Genomic DNA, 19,862 nt, shown 5'->3' on the forward strand with positions numbered 1-19,862 from the left:
TTTCAAACATACGATTTCCTTTTATTTTTTTTATTTACAGTGAAAGGTCAACTTCTGAGAAATTTTAACTATGTGCAAAATATAAAGTAGGTTGACTGGATATGTTATCTGTTTGCCGCGCTCAAATTTTGGTCGTATATCCGAATCTCATTCTACATGTATATAGGATTATATCGGAAAAAGGGGGTTTTCATTTTCAATTTCTTTTGTAAAAAATTACAAACATACGATTTCTTTTAATTTTCAACGATGGAACCGCCCCCATAGTTTGGTCCTATAAATTTGTCGTGTCAGCCAGTTTACATATAAAATAAACGGATCAAAATTAGCTAAAATTTAAGGTTAAGACCTAGTAAACGATTTCAGAGTGTATATTGTGCTTGAACCATTATGGCGTCAAAATTGATTTGAAGAGTCTTTTCCCCGTACTTTACGGCTTTAAAGGAATTATGCAGAAAAGTAAACAATTTCTTGACATTCTATATTAAATCATGGAAAAAGTAATCCCGATACCTATTTTAAATTTAACATCATTTTAAAGAGGTCAAGAGCTTATTCAATTCCGTTTTTTGGAGAGACTGTAAGCATTCTAGATATATTTTATTAGTAAAAAATGGACAAAACTCCGAAATTTGTTCCTTATTTCCTTCATATTTCATTGAAAATGACAGTTCAAAACATGATCTTTCATTGTGTACCAAACATTTTAGCCCCGGTACACTCTATCCAACAAAGCTATTGTTATGAAGCATTCTTCTAACCCTGAAGGCGCCTTTCATTTACTAGATCTTAACCTTAATTTTATTTGCAATAGATTTAAAAGTTCCTAATTTCCATTCACACAGAACAGGAAAGAATCGTGCACATGTTTTTATTTTGCAAATTATATTTTAAAATTATTGACGCTGCAATAAAAAATGCACGACGTTTATCTTAGTCTCGTTCAACCAGACGCTCGGCTGTCTCCGTAAATCTCCGACGGCTATTATGGCGTCATCATAGTATGACGTCATGGTAACGTTACAATAATATTATGTTTATGTTCAAATCAGTCTAGATAAACCAGTCAAAGTGTTCAGACGTGTTTTCATTTCTATCTGACTCAAAGACCACTATACAATCGCGACATTTTGGTGCCGTGACCAGGATTCGTCGGAGTTTTACGGAGACAGCCGAGCGTCTGGTTGAATGAGACTACGTTTATTTTTGTCAATTGTTACATCAAAGTCTCAACTGACGTCATCGTAAGGCGTTGACTCCGATGTGGATAACGTCGATTTTGAAGAAGCGGCCAAATGACTAAAATACTTCTCAACATTATTCTAACGATACTTTTCATAATAATTAAAAACAATTTTATGATCAATATTCTTTTGATAAAAACGATACATGATAACCTGTAAATTTGAACAATTATTTTGCATTTGCGTTTTTCGACAGTAATGCGCAATATCATGCGCAGAGGGCGCAAAATTTTAAACCCGCAACCGGCCTTAAATGTTCAATCCATCCAAACTGTATTCTTTTTTATTGCGGCTCATTTTAAGCTATTGGCTTTCATGTAAGTTTCACTGTGTCTGTAAACTGGACGGGAGTGATAGATATTTCTACACAAAACTTAAATGACAAAGTATCTTCATGTGTATAGAAAGGTTTTCAGTCATGTCATTTTCCGCACTTGCAGTTTCGTCTAATGTTTCGGAGATGTCCAGTCTTTTTCATAGTTGCTATTACCAGCATACGTCATGTTTGGAATCGTATAGTGGGATGAGTCTCTATGACTGCCATCGTCCGAGTCGTCCAACGATTGTGTAATATTTTCGAGTTGATCCGGAATTTGTTGATAGTTCTCCAAAGGTATATATCGATTGTCTGAAAAGATCCCGGTATGATTGGATAAGATTATGTGACTAAAGAGCTAAACATAATAATTATATGAAAGTCGCACGCGTTAATGTTGTTAGTTTTAAGTTTTCATACGGGTTTGCATTATATAAAAGAAGTGCTTTTTATAAAACATGTGCTTACCGCTTTCCTTTTCGATCAATTGTTTTCCAGGAAGCTCATAACTCCTTCGTCTTGTTTTATTTTTGCTGAGAAAAGATAAACAATGATAATAATAATTCATGATAATGAAGGTAATGATGTCTTATATTTTAAAATAACGTTCGAGAAATATTTTTACACAGAAAAGAGCTAAAGCCACGAAAGGTCAAAATCAGCCTAATTTTTTCATGAAAAATGAAACAAGCCAAGGAGGAAAATAATAATAAAAATATTACTTATAAGTAATGAGCTCTAAATCTGTAGTACACAAAAATTATTGTATGACGTCACAACTGCACTGTACACGTCTAAACACGCGCTCGTTGCTGCTTTTCATTAAAAAAGTATCAGTTTTTTCGTCTTTACTTCAAATTTTCGTGATGGCCACACCCTTCGAACAAAATAAAGAATATGTCATTTTAAAGGACATTTAAAAAGGCATAAATAATGCCTACTTTTATTTTGTTCGATAGGTGTGGCCACGTCGAAAATCGACTTTTCTTTCAGCGTCAAAATCCTCAGAACGATAAAATCCCGGGGAAACCCTATTGTTTTATATATAATAACGGTGTTACAATGTTGGTCTAATTGAAAAACGGTTTTTATTGCAAATACATGTAAATAAAATGTTTGGGATTGCTTTATTTCTTAGTTTTATTGGGAATAATAATATATTAATGAAATATGGTCGTTCCATTCATAACAGGCCCTATATATAGCGTTATAGCGAGCGCAGCTTGCTGGCGCGCAGCGCCGGCGAGCGAAGCGAGCTCTAAGAACCAGTGTGCGCGGGAAAAAGAACGAGCAAAACCTACAGTTCATCAAACAAAATTTTTTGTCTACGTCCCATAATGCTCTCTAATGTTTTCACCCGTGGTGCTATGCCAAAAATGGCAGACTTTTAACTCGTAATTTACAGTAACTTAAAGTTTGAAGACACGTTTTGAGTACCGCATATGCTTTGGCGAGACTCAAAAGATTTGTTACATGCTTCCATATCTTCGTATTGAGTCGAGAAACGTAAACAAAGACGAACAAAGTCATGGATGACGTCACAATGCACTCGCGCTTTATTTCCCGCGATAAATTTAGAGGTGGATCAAACATCTGTAATGCCTGTACTAGCTATTTCAGTATAGACTGCGATACCTGCCTCATTGACATATGATTTGTTTTTAATCTTTTTTTTAATATAGAGATTTTATATATATAAACTAGCAAGAGCCATACTTTACTGTCATAGCGATCCATTTTTAAGCTTATTGTGCATGCATGTACAGTAGGCAGGTAAGTATATGAGAAGGGAGGAAATAAACAATAGAACATTTTGAACTAAATAAAAAGGAATAAAATGAAAAAATAAACAGGTAAAAAAAAATATGTATATATTGCATATAGTCAGACTTTTGAATTTAAAAGTGGGAAATCACACACCTACAAACAGGTACCGGTCTCTCTCTCTCTCTCTCTCTCTCTCTCTCTCTCTCTCTCTGGGTAGGGGGTTGCGCTGTATGTATCATAACCATTAAAATTAGAACCTTTGACATACTTTTTGTAGAGCAATACTCTCTCAAAAATTCATTGACGTTGGTTGATACCTAAATAAAACTATAAGTTGACAATGACGCAAGGTATGTGTAATTCTTGCTGCGCTCGCCAGAACGGTAGCACCGTAAAACATATTAGCGAGCGCAGCTCGCCGGCGCGCAGCGCCGGCGCGAAGCGAGCTCTACCGGCAAGGCGTGTGTGAATAGAAAATTCGGACTATTTGCACATTCATTCAACGGATTTTTTTGGCGTCAGTAAATCGGACCAGTAATGCATCGTTTTAATCGTCCCAGTAGTTCCCTGTAATCATGGCAATTTTTATCACTTCACACTCTCACGAGAATCAGCAAGACAAATTTAGACAGTAAAAACAATAACGATGTAAGCGACATACAGTCAATGTTACCTCTAAAGTTCACCTCAGTACACTTTCAATCAAAAATAATCGTGTGACGTCACAAACGTTTACACATTGATCCGATATATTTTTTCGGAGTCAGTAAATTTTGACCCACAATTCATAGTACCAATGGTTTCCAACCTCACGTTCCAACATCACGTTCTCCCGAGAATCAAAGTAAAACCTTTGAAAAGCTTATAAGATGTGTAATTTTAAGAACCTCATGCTTTTTAAGTAAATAAAACAGTATACTTCGCATACTTTTATTTCTCAAGGGAATTTTAAAGAGTAAGACGACACTTAACCAACGTCAGCTTTGACGTCACAATAAGCACTGATAAGGGGAAATTACTCTAATTGAAGTTATTGTAAATCTGCTGAAATGACCAAAATCCTCTCAAAATCTTGCAAAGGCTAAGATAAAGAACAGCTGACGAATAAGGACATTTCTTCAGATACAGGAAACAGTTGTAAATTGCACTTATTTGGATGAATGCTCACAAATATTTTATTCACTATAATTACGGTAATTTCCTGAAACGTAACGTTATACGTAGCAGCGCCTTTTTTTAAAGGGGTGGGTGGGTGGATGGCAGCCTCATCCAAAAAATCTTTGCAAGCAAAAAGAAAAATAAATCATGAAAATTCTAATCCTTCAGCTCTTTAGCAGTTCAATGGTTTCTTTATTTTCACTTCCATTTATTACATGCGAGGGGGGGACAACACCATGTTCTTTTAACATGATAAGCAAATATTTTAAAGCGTAAACTAAAAATAAAATTAAACATTAATTATTTTTTTTAAGTGGAGGGGCAAATCCATGGTAAGTCGATTTTCTATGTATAAATTGACAAAAATGAAAAAAATTTTAGCATGGGGGGAGCTCTATGATGAGTCAAGTTTTATATGTAAGTTTAAGGAAAAATGTCTACTGCAAAAAAAAAGGGGGAAATCAATCATAACCACAATCACTTTAAAAGAGGAGATGCAGTGCAATGAATATTTATATATTAAAATCTTTATTATTTAACAACATTGTATCTGAGATTAAACTATTGTTCTACATATAAATAAATAAATTATAACAAATTTTATAAACTATGAATAATGAAAATTTACTGAAAAATAGGTATGTTTTATTTTTTGGCATTCAAATTTCACGTTGTTAATTTTATTTTATTAATTTATTATAATTCATTGTTTGATCACATGCTGTGCTCGCCCCAACGGTCGCACCGTAAAACATATTATATTTTTTTTTTTTTTTTTTTTTTTTTTTTTTTTTTTTTTATTGTAAACAAAGATTAAATATATAAATCATTTTATGAAACATTTACTCTCTCACTTCTCACATACTCACATTTTCATCCCATATTGTAATATAAAATAAAGAGTAGGGTAGTTGCTTGTGATAGTTATGCCTATGCAGTAAAACTGCAATCCATGTGAAAAAAACCAGACAAACAAACCAAAGAAAGAAACAAAAAACAAAAAACATAAAAATATTAAATTGATGCATTATTGTACACATGTTAATTCTAAACTGCCAGATGATTAATAAAATCAATCCAAGGAGACCATGCTTTTTCAAATTCGTCAATTTCTGATTTCTGAATATAAATATACTTTTCAGTCTTGTATCTTTGATTTAAATAGTGTAAAAGCCCTAAAAAATGTGGCGTCTTACTTTGTTTTAAACATAAAAATATATAATGTTTTGTATATAGGATTACAAAGTTTAGAATTCTGTTCTCCCAAACAAGGGGATAAACACCAAATAATACATTACAAACATCAAAATTAACATTTTTGTTGCATTTCTCGTATATAAGTATACTAAGTGCATTCCATAGAGGCTGGATTTTCTTGCAAGTTGCAAAAACATGTTTTATAGTTTCAGGCATATCATTACAGAACGTACAGCAGTCAGAGGTAGTAATTCTGATTTTCTTAAGATAATATTTAACAGGAAGAATTCTATGGAGAATTCTATATTGTAACCAATTAATAGTTGAATCATTGGTAGTTCTAAAACATATTTTAAACACATCATGTACACAGAGATCATTTGGCAAAATATCACATAGCTCAGCATTCCATTTGCTGATAGCTGTAGGTACACAATCATTTAAGGTTAAACATATGTATATATGCTTTGTTACTTTTTCTTTCAAAAAAATAGACTCATAATAAAATGGCATAAATGTAGTGCAGTCTCTCTTCAAAGTAGACTTATCAATAGACAAATATGTCAAGTATTTTGATATTGCACATATAACACTATTGTTTTCCCTTGGACTGAAATGTCACATTTTCATTGGTTTAAACATAGCACGTGATTGCCTCATATATCTCTATATTTGTTCTGTGAGAAATAATATTAGGCAATATGGCCGTTATTGGTTGACGCTTCGCTTACTCATTTCGACATTTCATAGTATTTTATACACAAACTGCATGCCGTAAGTTCTTAAAGTATTTGGAGTAGTTGCCCTTTAAAATTCTTTAAAATTAGAGTAGTTGCCCTTAGAATATTGACGTCACATTGTTTTGTCTGGAGCAGAACAAAATGGCAGCGTCGAAATTTGCTCAAATCTCTGCAGGAAAGAGAGAAAACATTTAAAATTGAATAGCAACAACACATTGTAAGTAAACATGGGTGAAGGAAAGATTTTGAAAGAGTATTTGAAAGGTGAGATTGAAAATTTTGAAGAGTTTAAATGAGTTAAATTGGACGAGATGTAAGGCATCTTGTACATGGCTTTGCGCAGATCATCGCTATTTGTGAATAAATATGTAGCTTGATAGTCCTCGAGAAAACAAAACACTTATTAGGTTAGTTACTGACTCACTACGGAAATATATTGGGTTGATCAATCTCATAGAAGGCTCGGCTTCGCCTCGCCATCTATGAGATTAATCAACCCAATATATTTCCGTAGTGAGTCAGTAACTAACCTAATAAGTAATATTATATAACATTGGAGGTATATATGAAAAATGGAATCTTTCAGTAAAATCTATTCTTGACAATATGTTTCCATTTTCATTCATAAAATCTCCAATGATTTTAACCCCTTTCATATACCAATCTTTGATAAATACATATTTACATGCAATTTTTATATTTGGGTTGTACCACACAGGAATATTGAAAACATTCTTGGTATTTAATGAGCTTTTAATCATTTTCTTAGTATAGCATAGCCAAGAATTAAAAACATCTTGCCAAAAAATATTGTTTCTTTGAACAACCATGCATGATAGAAAATCATCACCAAAATCAATAAGTTTTTTTGCAAAATCATTACCATTTATTGATAAAAAAAAGTCCATCCATGGTTTGTAGCCTTGAGTTAATTTCTTAATCCATGAACATTTAAGAGATGCCATGAAATTAGAAATGTTAACCATTTTTAAACCACCCTTTAGGTAATCGAGAGTAACAATTTCTCTCTTAACTTTATCACACTTTGAATTCCAAATGAATTCGAACAGGCTCTTACTAAGAGATAGAATGACATCTTGTATTGGATTTGGAAGTGAAATAAACAGGTGGTTAAGTTTTGGAATAATCAAACTTTTTACAACCGTGATGCGCCCAATGGGAGTTAAAATTCTCCTCCTCCATTGTTGAATTAGAGAAAAAACTTTTGGCAGTTGTTTATTATAATTTAGTGATGTCATTTTATCTAAGTCGACAGAAAATTCTATTCCAAGTAAATTAAAAGAAGTGGAGCCCCAATCAAGTTTCCAACGTGAATGGTGAAAAACTTCATTAGAAAATTTTTTAGAACCTATCCATACAATTTTTGTTTTAGAGCTGTTTATCTTCAAACCTGAAATGTGTGAAAAAAATTCTAAAGTATCAAGAGCTGCGAAAAGTGACATTGGTGAACCATCTAAGATGAGTGAGGTATCATCTGCATACTGAGAAATCTTATGTTCATTGCCATTAACAATTATACCTCTAATATCAAAGTTTTGTTTTATGAGAATAGATAAAATTTCTGCACATATCAAAAATAAGTAAGGAGCTACTGGGTCACCCTGTCTACATCCTCTTTGGATTTTGAACTGTTCTGACAGGAAGCCACATTGTAATACAGAAGCCTTAAAATCTTTGTTGAGAATCTTTATCCAATTTATAATATTATTTCCAAATCCAAAGTATTCTAGAGCTTTGTATATAAAGGACCATGAAACAGAATCGAAGGCTTTCTCAAAGTCGATAAGAACTAAAAGACCTGGTATGTTTTCATTTTCAGTGAATGACATTAAATCATAAATAATTCTAGTATTTTCTCCAATATATCTTCCTTTAAGAAAGCCTGTTTGTGTATCAGATATAATATAGTCTAGTGTAGACTTAATTCGATAACTAATACATCCTGATATAAGCTTATAGAGAACATTCAGAAGAGTGATGGGTCTCCAGTTTTTCAAATACTGTCTTGGTTTGTCACCTTTTGGTAAACATGATATAATTCCCAATCTCTGGGAAATAGGAAGTTCCTTTTTCAGAAAAATAAAGTTGATTGCATTTAAGATAAAAAGTTTTAGATCCTTCCAAAAGAATTTAAAGAATTCAACTGTAAAACCATCACTACCTGGTGATTTGTTATTTTTCATATTTTTTAGAACCTCAAGAACTTCTTTTTCAGAGATTTCAGCTTCTAACGAGCTAGATATATCTGGTTCTAACTTAGGAATATCTACTTTAATAATTTCTTCAAGGTTAATATTTATTAAATCTGAATCAGCACATGTATATAGATTTTCATAGAATTCTTTGACGTGATTCAATATATTCGATTGCTTGTATATAATCTCCCCTTCTTCAAGTTCTACTTTTTTGATAGTTTTGTTCAGAAAATTCCTAGACTCCAAATTTAGAAAATATTTTGTTGGTTTTTCTCCCTGCTCGATCCATCTTGCTCGAGATCTTATGAAATGGCCTTGAAGTTTATGTTTTCTTAAATTTTCAAGATTTGATTTTTTTTGTTCTATTAGTTCAAAATTAATGTGTTCTTGAGATTCTAAGGATGTTATTTCATTAACTAGGGAGATTTCAATCTCGGTCGCACCGTAAAACATATTATATTAGCCAGTGTTCTGACCGATATTTTTTTCTATTAAATTGTGGAACTTCACTTATTAATATGATGATGCTTGAAATAAAAAAAAATATATCATATAGGCATATTGTAAACTTTCGATTGATGCTTTTCCGAATTCCTACCATCGGCACCGTGTCGCCATGGTCACTGTTTACTCAACGGGAGATAACTCGATAACTCGTAGGCTACTAGATTTCACATAGCCAAAATTCTGTTCAAGATTGCGAAAAACACAAGCTTAGAAGATGGAGGACACATAGATATAGATATACCATGATATACACATAGATATACCATGGATACAACGACTTGAATGTACGTATCAATTTACACAGATCATATAGGCCTAACCACTTTACATTAACTGTAATAACATGGTTCATGCACATTCATGACGTCTGCATCTACAATACGTAGTGTAGGTCTATTTATCGAAGTCGTCATTTAGAGTAATGTTAAAGCAAACATCCCATATTAAAAGTTAGTGTTATCATTTTAAGTCAACGATAATCTATGAAATCAATGTGTAAACGAAATCAGATCTCAGACAACGAAATGTACTTACAATTGAACATAGGAAATTCGAATTATAGCCTATATAACAAATATTTACATGATCTGCATCTAAAGTTCTGTACCGTTATGTTTGTAATTTTACAATACAAAATCAATAAAAGTTACCATCAAAGGTGTAAATCTGGTAACTCCATGCGTTATCTAGTGATTTTAATTAACCAGATCGATCATCGTCTGCAATTCATCACCTACACTGTTTACATAGGAAACGAAAATGAAAATACAAAGGGAGTGTACTAGGTTTTTTTCCCTTTGAGTTACGCCTCTTGAGAGAGAGAGAGAGAGAGAGAGAGAGAGAGAGAGAGAGAGAGAGAGAGAGAGAGAGAGAGAGAGAGATATTCTTAGCATATAGTGAGTTTACAGCGTATAATGCATGATATTATTTGCACGTTTTATCTATCAACTGCTTTCCTATGATTGTATAACAGGGTAGTGGCAGGGTGGGAAGGGGGAGGGAGGGGGTGCTCTCCCATTTTCTCACGCAGTAAATATTTATTTCCAAAATATTACAAATTGTAAATTTAATTTTAAAATTGCCTTAAATACTCTGGGAGCATGTAGAAAATTGTAGTGAAATTGATGGAACTAAAATTACCTGAATCCAGACTTTTTTTCTGGAGATTTCTTTGTTTTTAGCGGGTGGGGTTGAAGGGGCCTGACACCTATTTTTGATAATTTCCCTTTATGTGAAATCAATACATTTGAATTTCCAGGGGAGGGTCCGGACCATCCCACTCTAGATACGCGAATGCATCAATGTATTTAAAGTTTTATGAACCAACTAGTATTGCAGCCACCAACAACCACCCCCCCCCCCTTCCCCGGTGATTCGGATTTTGTTGATTAGTGATTTTTTAAAATTTATTTTAATGTTTATTTGCTTGTCAAATAATTTGCCTCTTCAAAAAAAAAAAGATGACATGTCTGACAAACATGAATAAAATAACAAGCACAAAACTAATAAACCACTCACTCTATTTGATATTGTGATAATTAGTTTATTTACCTTAAACGACAGTGTAAGTCTGTCCTGATATAAAGCTAGAAATGTTACACAATGTTTTGTGATTATCTAGTAATGATTCCATAATGATGAATCATAATAATAGATAAATGTAATTTAATATACTATGTGTCGCTGATGTAAAATTTTAAATAGCATTACTTGAAGTCTTATACTTGATATTTTTTATCGATGAATAATATTTATTTTATTTTTTATACTTGGCCTCTAAATATTGGCGAAATGATGACATCTATATGTATCAGTATTTTTTTTTTGGTTCATAAAGTAATGTCATTATTGAAAAAAAATGTGGTATAATCTTTTTCTGCCATTCAGTTTTATTTGTGGCTTTAACAGCATAATTCCGATAATTTTCGACGCTCATACACATACTCAGTAATAAAATGGTGTTTTCTCAGTCAGAAGTTTTTGCATAGTCTTAAGATTAAATACTTTACGACCGAAACTTCACGACTTTCCTTTACAGAATGCCCGGTGGTGGACCAAAGTTTTTTCCATGTGTACTGTGTAACAAACGGACAAAGCCACGAAAGAGACGTAAAATAACAACACAGGAAACTCATTTCCTTCAGAAAACCTTTCTTATTACAGTCAAAGATACTAATGACACATTGTGCAACAGATGTAGGCATAAATACTATGCTGCAGAAAGACAGAAAATTCAAGTTGTCGCTAAAAATGATGAAAGCAACGATGAATACATTCCCACACCAAAACGTCCAAAATCCAGCGCTCTATCAAGTCCACCCTCTATCTCTTTGTCGATCCCCTCTACCCCTAAAAGTCATGCACAGTGCTTTTTGTGTAAGCGTCCGGGACCAAAGCTGGTGGTGGTACCATCAAACACGAGATTTGATGTGTTCATGAACTGTGAGATTATTGTACCAGCGGGTAGTCGATGTTGTCCCAATCATTTGGAAAATGGTGAATTTAAAGCCGATATGTTGCATAGCATAAAGACAGCAAATAGCTCACTCCTTAGCAGGACGTCTATTACTGAACTGATCAAAAGTTTACGAACAGCTGCACAGCAAAACGAAAATCGCAGAATTGATTTTGAAACATCGTCCAACCTGACAAATAATGATTATTTGAATCTGACTGGAATATGCAAAGACGCTTTCGATGAAATCTGTGCATCAGCTTTAAAAGATCTTAGAAACACACCCGCTAGGACCACACGAACATCTTTGGGCATTTTCTTATTCAAACTGAAATCTGGACTTTCCAATAAAATACTTTCAACCATCTTCAACATTTCTAAATCTAGTTTGCGTCGAGCCATAGCATCTGTAAGAAAGTCTCTCGTTGCATCTTTTGTTCCACAGAACTTGGGTCTTCAGCATATATCACGTGAAGAGGTAATTGAAAAGCATACGAAACCTCTAGCGCAGACATTGTTTGGAGATATTGGGAATTCACAAGTGATTTTAGTATTAGATGGTACTTATATCTATATCCAAAAAAGTAACAATTTCCATTTCCAGAGACGTTCGTACAGTGTCCACAAAGGAAGACCGTTAGTGAAAGCGATGGTGGTCGTAACGACAACAGGCCATTTTGTAACAGCGGTTGGACCTTACCTCGCAGATAATAAGAACAATGATGCAAACATCCTTACCCATATGCTAAAGTCAAACTTGGAAGACATTAAACACTGGGTGCAAGAAAATGACATATGTTGTCGACCGGGGTTTTAGAGATGCAATAAGTCTACTGGAGGATATGGGGATAAAATCAGAAATGCCATGCTTCATGAAACGAGGGGATAAGCAACTGTCGACAGAGGATGCTAATGCTAGTCGTTTGGTTACAAAGGTAACTGAAGTTTTTATGTTTAAAACTGCTCTAATTAGATTATTCTAGTATCAAAATTCAGCTTGGTAGATTTTGATTCTTACATCCATGACAATATTTTTCTTAATCAATGAAATATTTAATTAAAACTGTTAAAATATCTGATCATAATTATTAAACAGTTATATAGTAATATTTTTTTATGTTTTCAACTAAAGGTGCGATGGGTAGTGGAGTCGGCGAATGCCCGAATAAAGAGGTGGAAGTACCTTGACAAAGTTCTCCCAACAAACCAAGTCCCTTACATTGGAGACTACATAAGAATTGTCTGCGCCATCTCTAACAAATTCTTACCTCCACTATCACCAGGTATTTAAAATAACATATGCATTATGCACGACGCGGAACTAGAATTGTCTTGTAAAAATTCAGACTTGTTCAATGCAACCAATAAAGTACAAGTAACAGAATTGGCCATGTATCCCTCCCCCCCTCCTCCCCTGGTAAACCCCCCCCCTTCCCGGTAACAATTTCTGGTTTCGCGCATATGCATAAAGCTTTTTACAGGAACTTTTCCACCGTTGTAATAAAGTGACATTTCAGTTAAATTATTTTGATTGTTTCTAAATAGCCCATGACGACGATGTTGCAGTGGCGGCTAAAATGTTGCATCTTAGTCGTCAGGTCAATGTGCTGAAAGAGCGAGTGGAGGCAGAGAGCTTGCACAGTAGGAAATCCTCGATGTGGAGAGATGCTTCAACCATCGATGATTTCCCGAAAATGACCGAGGAACAGCTACGTGAGATGACATGTGGGTCCTACCAGCTTAAACTCTCAAGGTGCTACATCCAAGAGCACCTTGACGGAAACCACGACATCCTCGTTCATAGAGAAGATCCACAACTTCTAAAAGTTAAGATGCAGAGCAGACACGTGTCTTCAAAAGCACATGTCTTGTGGATATCCTACAACGAAGTTGAGGTATGGTGTGAACTGTTTATTTGTTAGTAAAGTAATTAGAATCACAAAAAGTTTTAAAACCTATTAACTGTTTGTTTTTCCTTTGATTCAGGTCACAGCATGGTATTGTCTGTGTAAGACCGGGGCGAGAGTGGTTGGTGTGTGTGCACACGTTGCGTCCGTCCTGTGGTATCTCGGGTATGCCAGACACAAACAGGACTCTTTGAATATTGGGGTTAGGAACTGGGGGGTCTATGTCGAAGACGCAGCCAGCCTTCCAGAACCAATAGACGCATCTGACAGCGAGGACAGCACCATAGAAGAATGAACACTTTAAAATTTACTTTTGCACATACTTTGTATTGGTAACGTGGTCTCTCAGTTTTCTCATTATAGATGTTTAACTATTTAAGCAACATTGGTTTTTTTTCCCAATTTATGAACAATAGTGAACATATTTGATGGCAAAAAACAGATAATGATAATATATAATATTTAGCTATGATATTCTTATTTACGTAATTGCATTTTTTACCCATATAGTAACAATTTTATTTCATTGCGCTAGACTTATTGCTTAAAAGTTATTGTGCACACATAATAGTACTATAGTATATGTTTCTCTTGAAAAGATGGACATTTTAAAGTGTTGCATTGGATATCCGTGAGATAAACGGGTATATGATCTTAATGATGCATTCATTTATTAATTATACCACATGCAATGTATATTCATGTTGAATGGTTTCTAGTTTGTTGAAATTGGTGCAAAAGTGTTATTGTTATATTGATGTTAGTTGTAGTATCATTGATATTTATTATCAACTCTGACATGTAATAAATGTGACGTCAGTCACGTCATTGAACGTTTGTAATTTTAACATTAAACAAGCGCTCTTTCCATGCGTCGTTCAGCATGGATAGGGACCAAACCAAACCAAGACTTTTATTTTTGTGAAGTATATTGACCTGAGATTGTTTCCTGGTTATATCGTAAAATTCGGAGACTAGGCTGATTCTGACCCTTCGTGGCTCTAGCTTTTAATTGAACTAGTATGATCATGAAAATTCTCTCTGCTCGAAGTCCCCATTGAAATTTCAGAGGCGTCGGATGGTGATTGAAATATTTCATATTGAATACAATAAGGACATACCTCTGTATTTGTCTGTGTAATTCTACAGAAACCAACAGGAGCAGAACCAACGTCACAGCCAAAAAACCAGAGAGTAAAAGTGTGGACAGGGGGTAGGGTTCCAACTCCACGGCTACAACATTCTGTACAGTCAACTCAAAGACTTAAACAATCTATACAATCAATTTAACAGCTTGAACAATCGGTTGCATCAATTCAATAACTTGAACAATCCATAAAATCAATTCAGCAACTTAAGGATTACGTTTACTCAGGGGCGCAAAAAAAATCCACTAATAGGAACGAAAAACTACTTATTCTACATTGTAGCCCCACTATTGTGGTGCTATTTTTCACTTTCAAATAAATAGGTCAATGACCTACTTTTTCTGCTAGTGACCTCTGAATGTTTTTTGAAAAAATTGTCAAAATTGTCCACCATTTTCAAGGTTTTCTTTATTTTGTAATTATTAGAAATAATAAAACAATTTGTAGGTTGGGAAATGATAAAATACGAATAGCTTTACTAATTTTATATTTGACTGAATCGTTTTAAGCTCATATTTTAAGTTTAATTTAGTCCGAATTTCCAAAACTGTATACCCATTTTTGATCAAGTTTTACAAAAAACTGACTAATAGGAGCTCTAAACCATTGATTGTCTAAAACTGTTTTTGTTGTCTGTATTCTGTTGACATTAACATTATATATTTACATTCTACTGTGTTTTTCCATTAAATTCCCTGATGTTTAAATGCCTCTAAATGCAACCCCTGTTCACTGCGTATGAATTTACGAGTAATTTACATAAGTAGTTCTCAAACAGTGATTTCTATGTTATCGGTTAAAAAATGTATTTCATGAATGTTGTCAAAACACCATGTTTTATAATTATTCAACAAAAAGTTGACTTTATTGTTAACAGCAACATTTCAAGAGTTATTTATCATGGATTATATTTTCATGCTCGTCGATCTCATCTCAATAGTCTATGTGAAAACCAGTTTAAACCGGTTTTACAAAACAGCTGTTCTTGCTGTTACTTATTCACTCCCTCCGTGATCTGCACTTTATATCGATTTATATAAGTAAACAATTGATTTCTTCAGTAAGGGAATGTAAATATAAGCATTGGATGATTTATTTTTGACGTCGTCGTGTCAATAACTGCCGTCAGGTGAGCAGACAAATTATCATAACGCGCTAACGCGCGTTATTCAATTTGTCTGCTCACCTGACGGCAGTTATTGACACGACGACGTCAAAAATAAATCATTCAATGCTATAATAAGGTCAATGATCAAAATTTCGAGATATTTTATCTTGAATCGATTTTATGTATTTGAAACGGTTGAAAGAGTTATCTTCCCTTGTTTGTATTTTTGCTATTAGTAATTAATGTAAATAGTGTAATTAAAATGTCAAATGATTAAAAGAGTTATTCAAGTATTATAACTATATAAAAACAAAACAACAAAAACAGTTATTGAAGTTTCTTATTAGTCAAATAGACTTATAAATTGAGAAAGTATGTTTGGCTGTCGTTAAACACTTCTGTGAGATATAATACAATTGATTTAAGAGTCAGATGGTGTCGATACCATTTAGTTGTTAATATTGTAAAGTCTGTACAGATGACTCATACGAGAAATAATCCCTATATGCGACATACTGCATAGGAGAAAATCACGTCGGTGAATTCTGTAAAGATGAAACTTTGGATAATTAAAGTTGATTAAGTTGGGTTCTTTATCAAGTAACAAATTGATAGGCCTACTTGCATTACCAAGTGGCTGAGCGACAAGTTGCATTGCCAGGTGGCAAGGGCGGTTGGCAAACATAGAAATAGCCACAAGGCAGTGGCTTATATATATCTGTATATATTGAGAATTACCACAAGGCAGTGGTTAACCTATATCTGTATATTTTGAATTAAAGCTTTTCCGTACATCATAGAGGCACTTGGCAAGTGTCATTTTACTCTTCGTTTGCATTCCCTATAAAACTCGGGTGAACCGGGTACGGACTGAGACGCTTGGTCGAGGCCGCGACACGTTACATATTTTAAAGATTTTTCCAATCGCGTGCCAGCCAGTGATATAAATTTATAGACGAGTAAATACTACCATAAAATATGTAAAATGATACGAAAATACATATTGAAACTTAACTTTTGCAATTACATTGCAAAAGAAAGTTTTTAAGAGAAAAAAAGAAAATGAAAAAATTAGTCCGAATTTCCTCTGTTTTAATATAAATCTACCTTTGTCGGAGCATATCTTCCTCAAATAAACAAATCATGGATATCAATATCGATATTTGTTAATAACGTTGTTATTTTGTTTTTTTAATTCAACTTTGGACTTCAGATATTGAACTTTGTAAAAACATTTTTTTTGAAAATCTCAAACCCTGAGTAAACGTAATCCTTAAACAATCTAGCCCCGCCGTCACCAAACTTTTTATATCTTTTAAATCAATCAACTCAGTCCTCAACTCAAATCCCTCATAAGAAAAAGTGCATATATTTGAGGTCAAAACTTAGACTTGAGACTGAATATTGGCTTTGGGATGCTGATGACAGCAAGGCCTGTACAATTGACTCCACGGCTAAAACAAATCAACAACTAAACAATTTGTGCAATTACCGCAATGGCAAAAACAAATCAACAGTTTAAGGAAACAATCAGTACAGTTAAGTCAACAGCAAAAAAGAATCAACAACTTAAAAATCTGTACAATAAACTAAACAGCCAAAACAATACAATGGCTAAACACTCTGTACATTTAATTCTACGGCTAAAACAAATAAACAGCTAAACAGTTTGTACAATTAACTCAACGGCTAAAACAAATCAACAACTAAACATTCTGTACAGTTTAATCCACGGCTAAATAAAACAATACCTAAATATCATGTACAGTTTAATCCACGGTGAAAACAAATCAACAGCTAAGGTAAAACAAATTAACAACCCAACAATCTGTACAACAATTTACTCCATGGCGAAAACAAAACAATAGCTAACATCCTGTACAGTTAACTCATCGGCTAAAACAAATCAACAGCTAAAAAATCTGTACAATAAACTCCATGGCTAATACAAATTACCGGCTAAACAATCTGTACAATTTACTCCCCGGCTGTTACAAATCAACAAACATTCTGTACAATAAACTCCACGGCCAAAATAAATCATGAGTTAATCATCCAGTACAGTTAACTCCATTGCTAAAACAAATCAACAGCTAAACAATCTGTACAAAAACTCCACGGCAAAAACAAAACAATAGCTAAACATCCTGTACAGTTAACTCCACGGCTAAAACAAATAAACAGCTAAACAATCTGTACAAAAACTCCACGGCAAAAACAAAACAATAGCTAAACATCATGTACAGTTAACTCCACGGCTCAAACAAATCAATAGCTAAACATCATGTACAGATAAATCCACGGCTAAAACAAATAAACAGCTAAACAGTCTGTACAATAAACTCCACGGCCAAAACAATGCAATAGCTAAACATCCTGTACAATTAACTCGACGGCTACAACAATACTAGTATTATGAAACATCAATTCAAGTCCACAACCTAAAAGTAGGTATGATCATCTCCAAAGCTGAGAAAATCCAAACATTCATTCAAAAGCTAAACAATATGTACAATTATCTCCAAATATAAAGGAAACTAGACGATTATGCAAGTTATCTAAAAACAAAAAAATATGAATCTTTTCATATTTTTGGGGGCGGTCGTTACAACCATATTTTTTCTTCCCTATATCGATTGATAAGATCTGCAGTAAAAAAATTATGTTCATTTTATTATAAGAAAAGAGAGTTTATGTTTGTTCACTGATAAGCATGTTGCAATACAAATTTCCTTTTCAAATGTATTCCTAGAATAAAAGTTCAAACTTCGAATCCTCTACCTTCTAAACATTTAGATCCCTTCCATCCCAACTGACACCCGGATGTACAAAGTCCCGTGGAGTCACATGTGATGTTGACTTTGCAGTTTCCACATTTCTGAGAACAATTTTGGCCGTACATCCAGAAACCACAAACTATAACAAATATTTTGTAAAAAAAAATAACAAAAAATCATGAATCAAGATGAAAATTTGCTTTTCATAATTTTGCAGGATTCAATTAGGAAAAAAATTTGCATGACCTCTTCGGTATCATGAAAGAACCTTAATCGCTCATCATGATTATCTATATCATTTTGTTAATATCACAATGGAATGTTATCATCAAATTCACGTCGTACGTCTTTTGAACCGTATATTTTAGTACTTGTCCTTAGTTTTTTTAATATCACCCGTAATTGTGATAAACAAAAAATTACTCTGCATGTCTATTATAAAAAAAAGGATATATAAAGTTCTCAAAAATTCATTTATCAGACAACTAACGCATTTAAACCTTTAACAAATACAGTACCTTGTATTGCCATATCAAACAATCTTTAATCAAATGCCGGAATCACTTCCCAAAAATACACTAGGAAGGAAGTGAATAATGTGCTCTTATTTGGATGATAAAGTGTGTATGTATTCTGTTCTAACTTCTTCCGTTTTTGTTTAGTTTCCCCCAAAGCTGCATTCCTGTTTATACGGCAAAAAGTTCAAAAGCAATAACATTTAAGTATGTTAGTGTTACCAAAAAAAATTCCAAATGTAATGCAACACGTTTTTTCCCCATATTTGTCTTGTTTACAAAGGCTATTGAAAACTGAGACCCAAAGACACTTATACCCGGGGTAATTTTTCCACAGCTTGAAAAAGTTTGGGGTGTTTTTTTTGGTAATCTCTGATGACCTCAACCCGTTTAAAATTGATCTTGATGAAAATTGACCCCAACCACAGAGTTTTGTTTTTTTAACTGTCTTTAAACCGGAACTTGCTATTAAGCCGACATGACTTATTTTTTTTATGATGATCTGTACGATTTATGATCATACACCATTAAGAGTAAGAACTCGGTATCCTGTTATTAAACTGTGTAACTCTAAACTGAGGGGTTGGGATGAAGTCTGACTAACACTTTTTTCTGGAAATAGAATTCTTTTTTATTCCTTCTTGCATTTGGGCCAAAATTCTTATTTTAAGTTGACCATGAAATGTGACACTCGCAGAAAGTTTGATGTCTTTACGGTCAGATTTTCTAAAAATCTGTTATTTAAATGTACCAGAACGGAATACAAAAATAAAATGTATTTATTTTAAAACACTGACAGCCCAAACA

At 33.6% G+C, this 19,862-nt stretch overlaps 2 protein-coding genes across 2 annotated transcripts; one reads left to right on the top strand and one right to left on the bottom strand.

The window, feature by feature from the left end:
• Positions 1-923: 923 nt before the first annotated feature.
• LOC128167369 (uncharacterized) lies at positions 924-19,206 on the bottom strand. The gene is made up of 5 exons (XM_052833055.1): positions 19,059-19,206; positions 18,545-18,679; positions 14,629-14,740; positions 2,029-2,093; positions 924-1,872 (listed from the first exon to the last, which is right to left on the bottom strand). The coding sequence occupies exons 1-5, from the start codon at positions 19,069-19,071 to the stop codon at positions 1,691-1,693; spliced, it is 507 nt and encodes a 168-aa protein (XP_052689015.1). The 5' UTR covers positions 19,072-19,206; the 3' UTR covers positions 924-1,690.
• LOC128167368 (uncharacterized) lies at positions 10,254-14,474 on the top strand. The gene is made up of 4 exons (XM_052833053.1): positions 10,254-12,535; positions 12,733-12,883; positions 13,146-13,495; positions 13,587-14,474. Exons 1-4 carry the CDS (start codon positions 12,389-12,391, stop codon positions 13,800-13,802), a joined length of 864 nt encoding a protein of 287 aa, XP_052689013.1. The 5' UTR covers positions 10,254-12,388; the 3' UTR covers positions 13,803-14,474.
• Positions 19,207-19,862: the final 656 nt, after the last annotated feature.

The sequence above is a fragment of the Crassostrea angulata genome, chromosome 10 (assembly GCF_025612915.1).
Source record: "Crassostrea angulata isolate pt1a10 chromosome 10, ASM2561291v2, whole genome shotgun sequence".
Lineage (NCBI taxonomy): Eukaryota > Metazoa > Mollusca > Bivalvia > Ostreida > Ostreidae > Magallana > Magallana angulata.

Coding starts and splice junctions, on each gene's coding strand:
- LOC128167369 (XM_052833055.1), bottom strand. Junction 2,094..14,628: donor TTACACAGACAAATACAGAG/GTATGTCCTTAT, acceptor ATCTTTTCTCAG/CAAAAATAAAACAAGACGAA. Junction 1,873..2,028: donor ATTGATCGAAAAGGAAAGCG/GTAAGCACATGT, acceptor GGATCTTTTCAG/ACAATCGATATATACCTTTG.
- LOC128167368 (XM_052833053.1), top strand. CDS start 12,389: ATGACATATGTTGTCGACCGGGGTTTTAGAGATGCAATAAGTCTACTG. Junction 12,884..13,145: donor CTTACCTCCACTATCACCAG/GTATTTAAAATA, acceptor GTTTCTAAATAG/CCCATGACGACGATGTTGCA. Junction 13,496..13,586: donor TATCCTACAACGAAGTTGAG/GTATGGTGTGAA, acceptor CCTTTGATTCAG/GTCACAGCATGGTATTGTCT.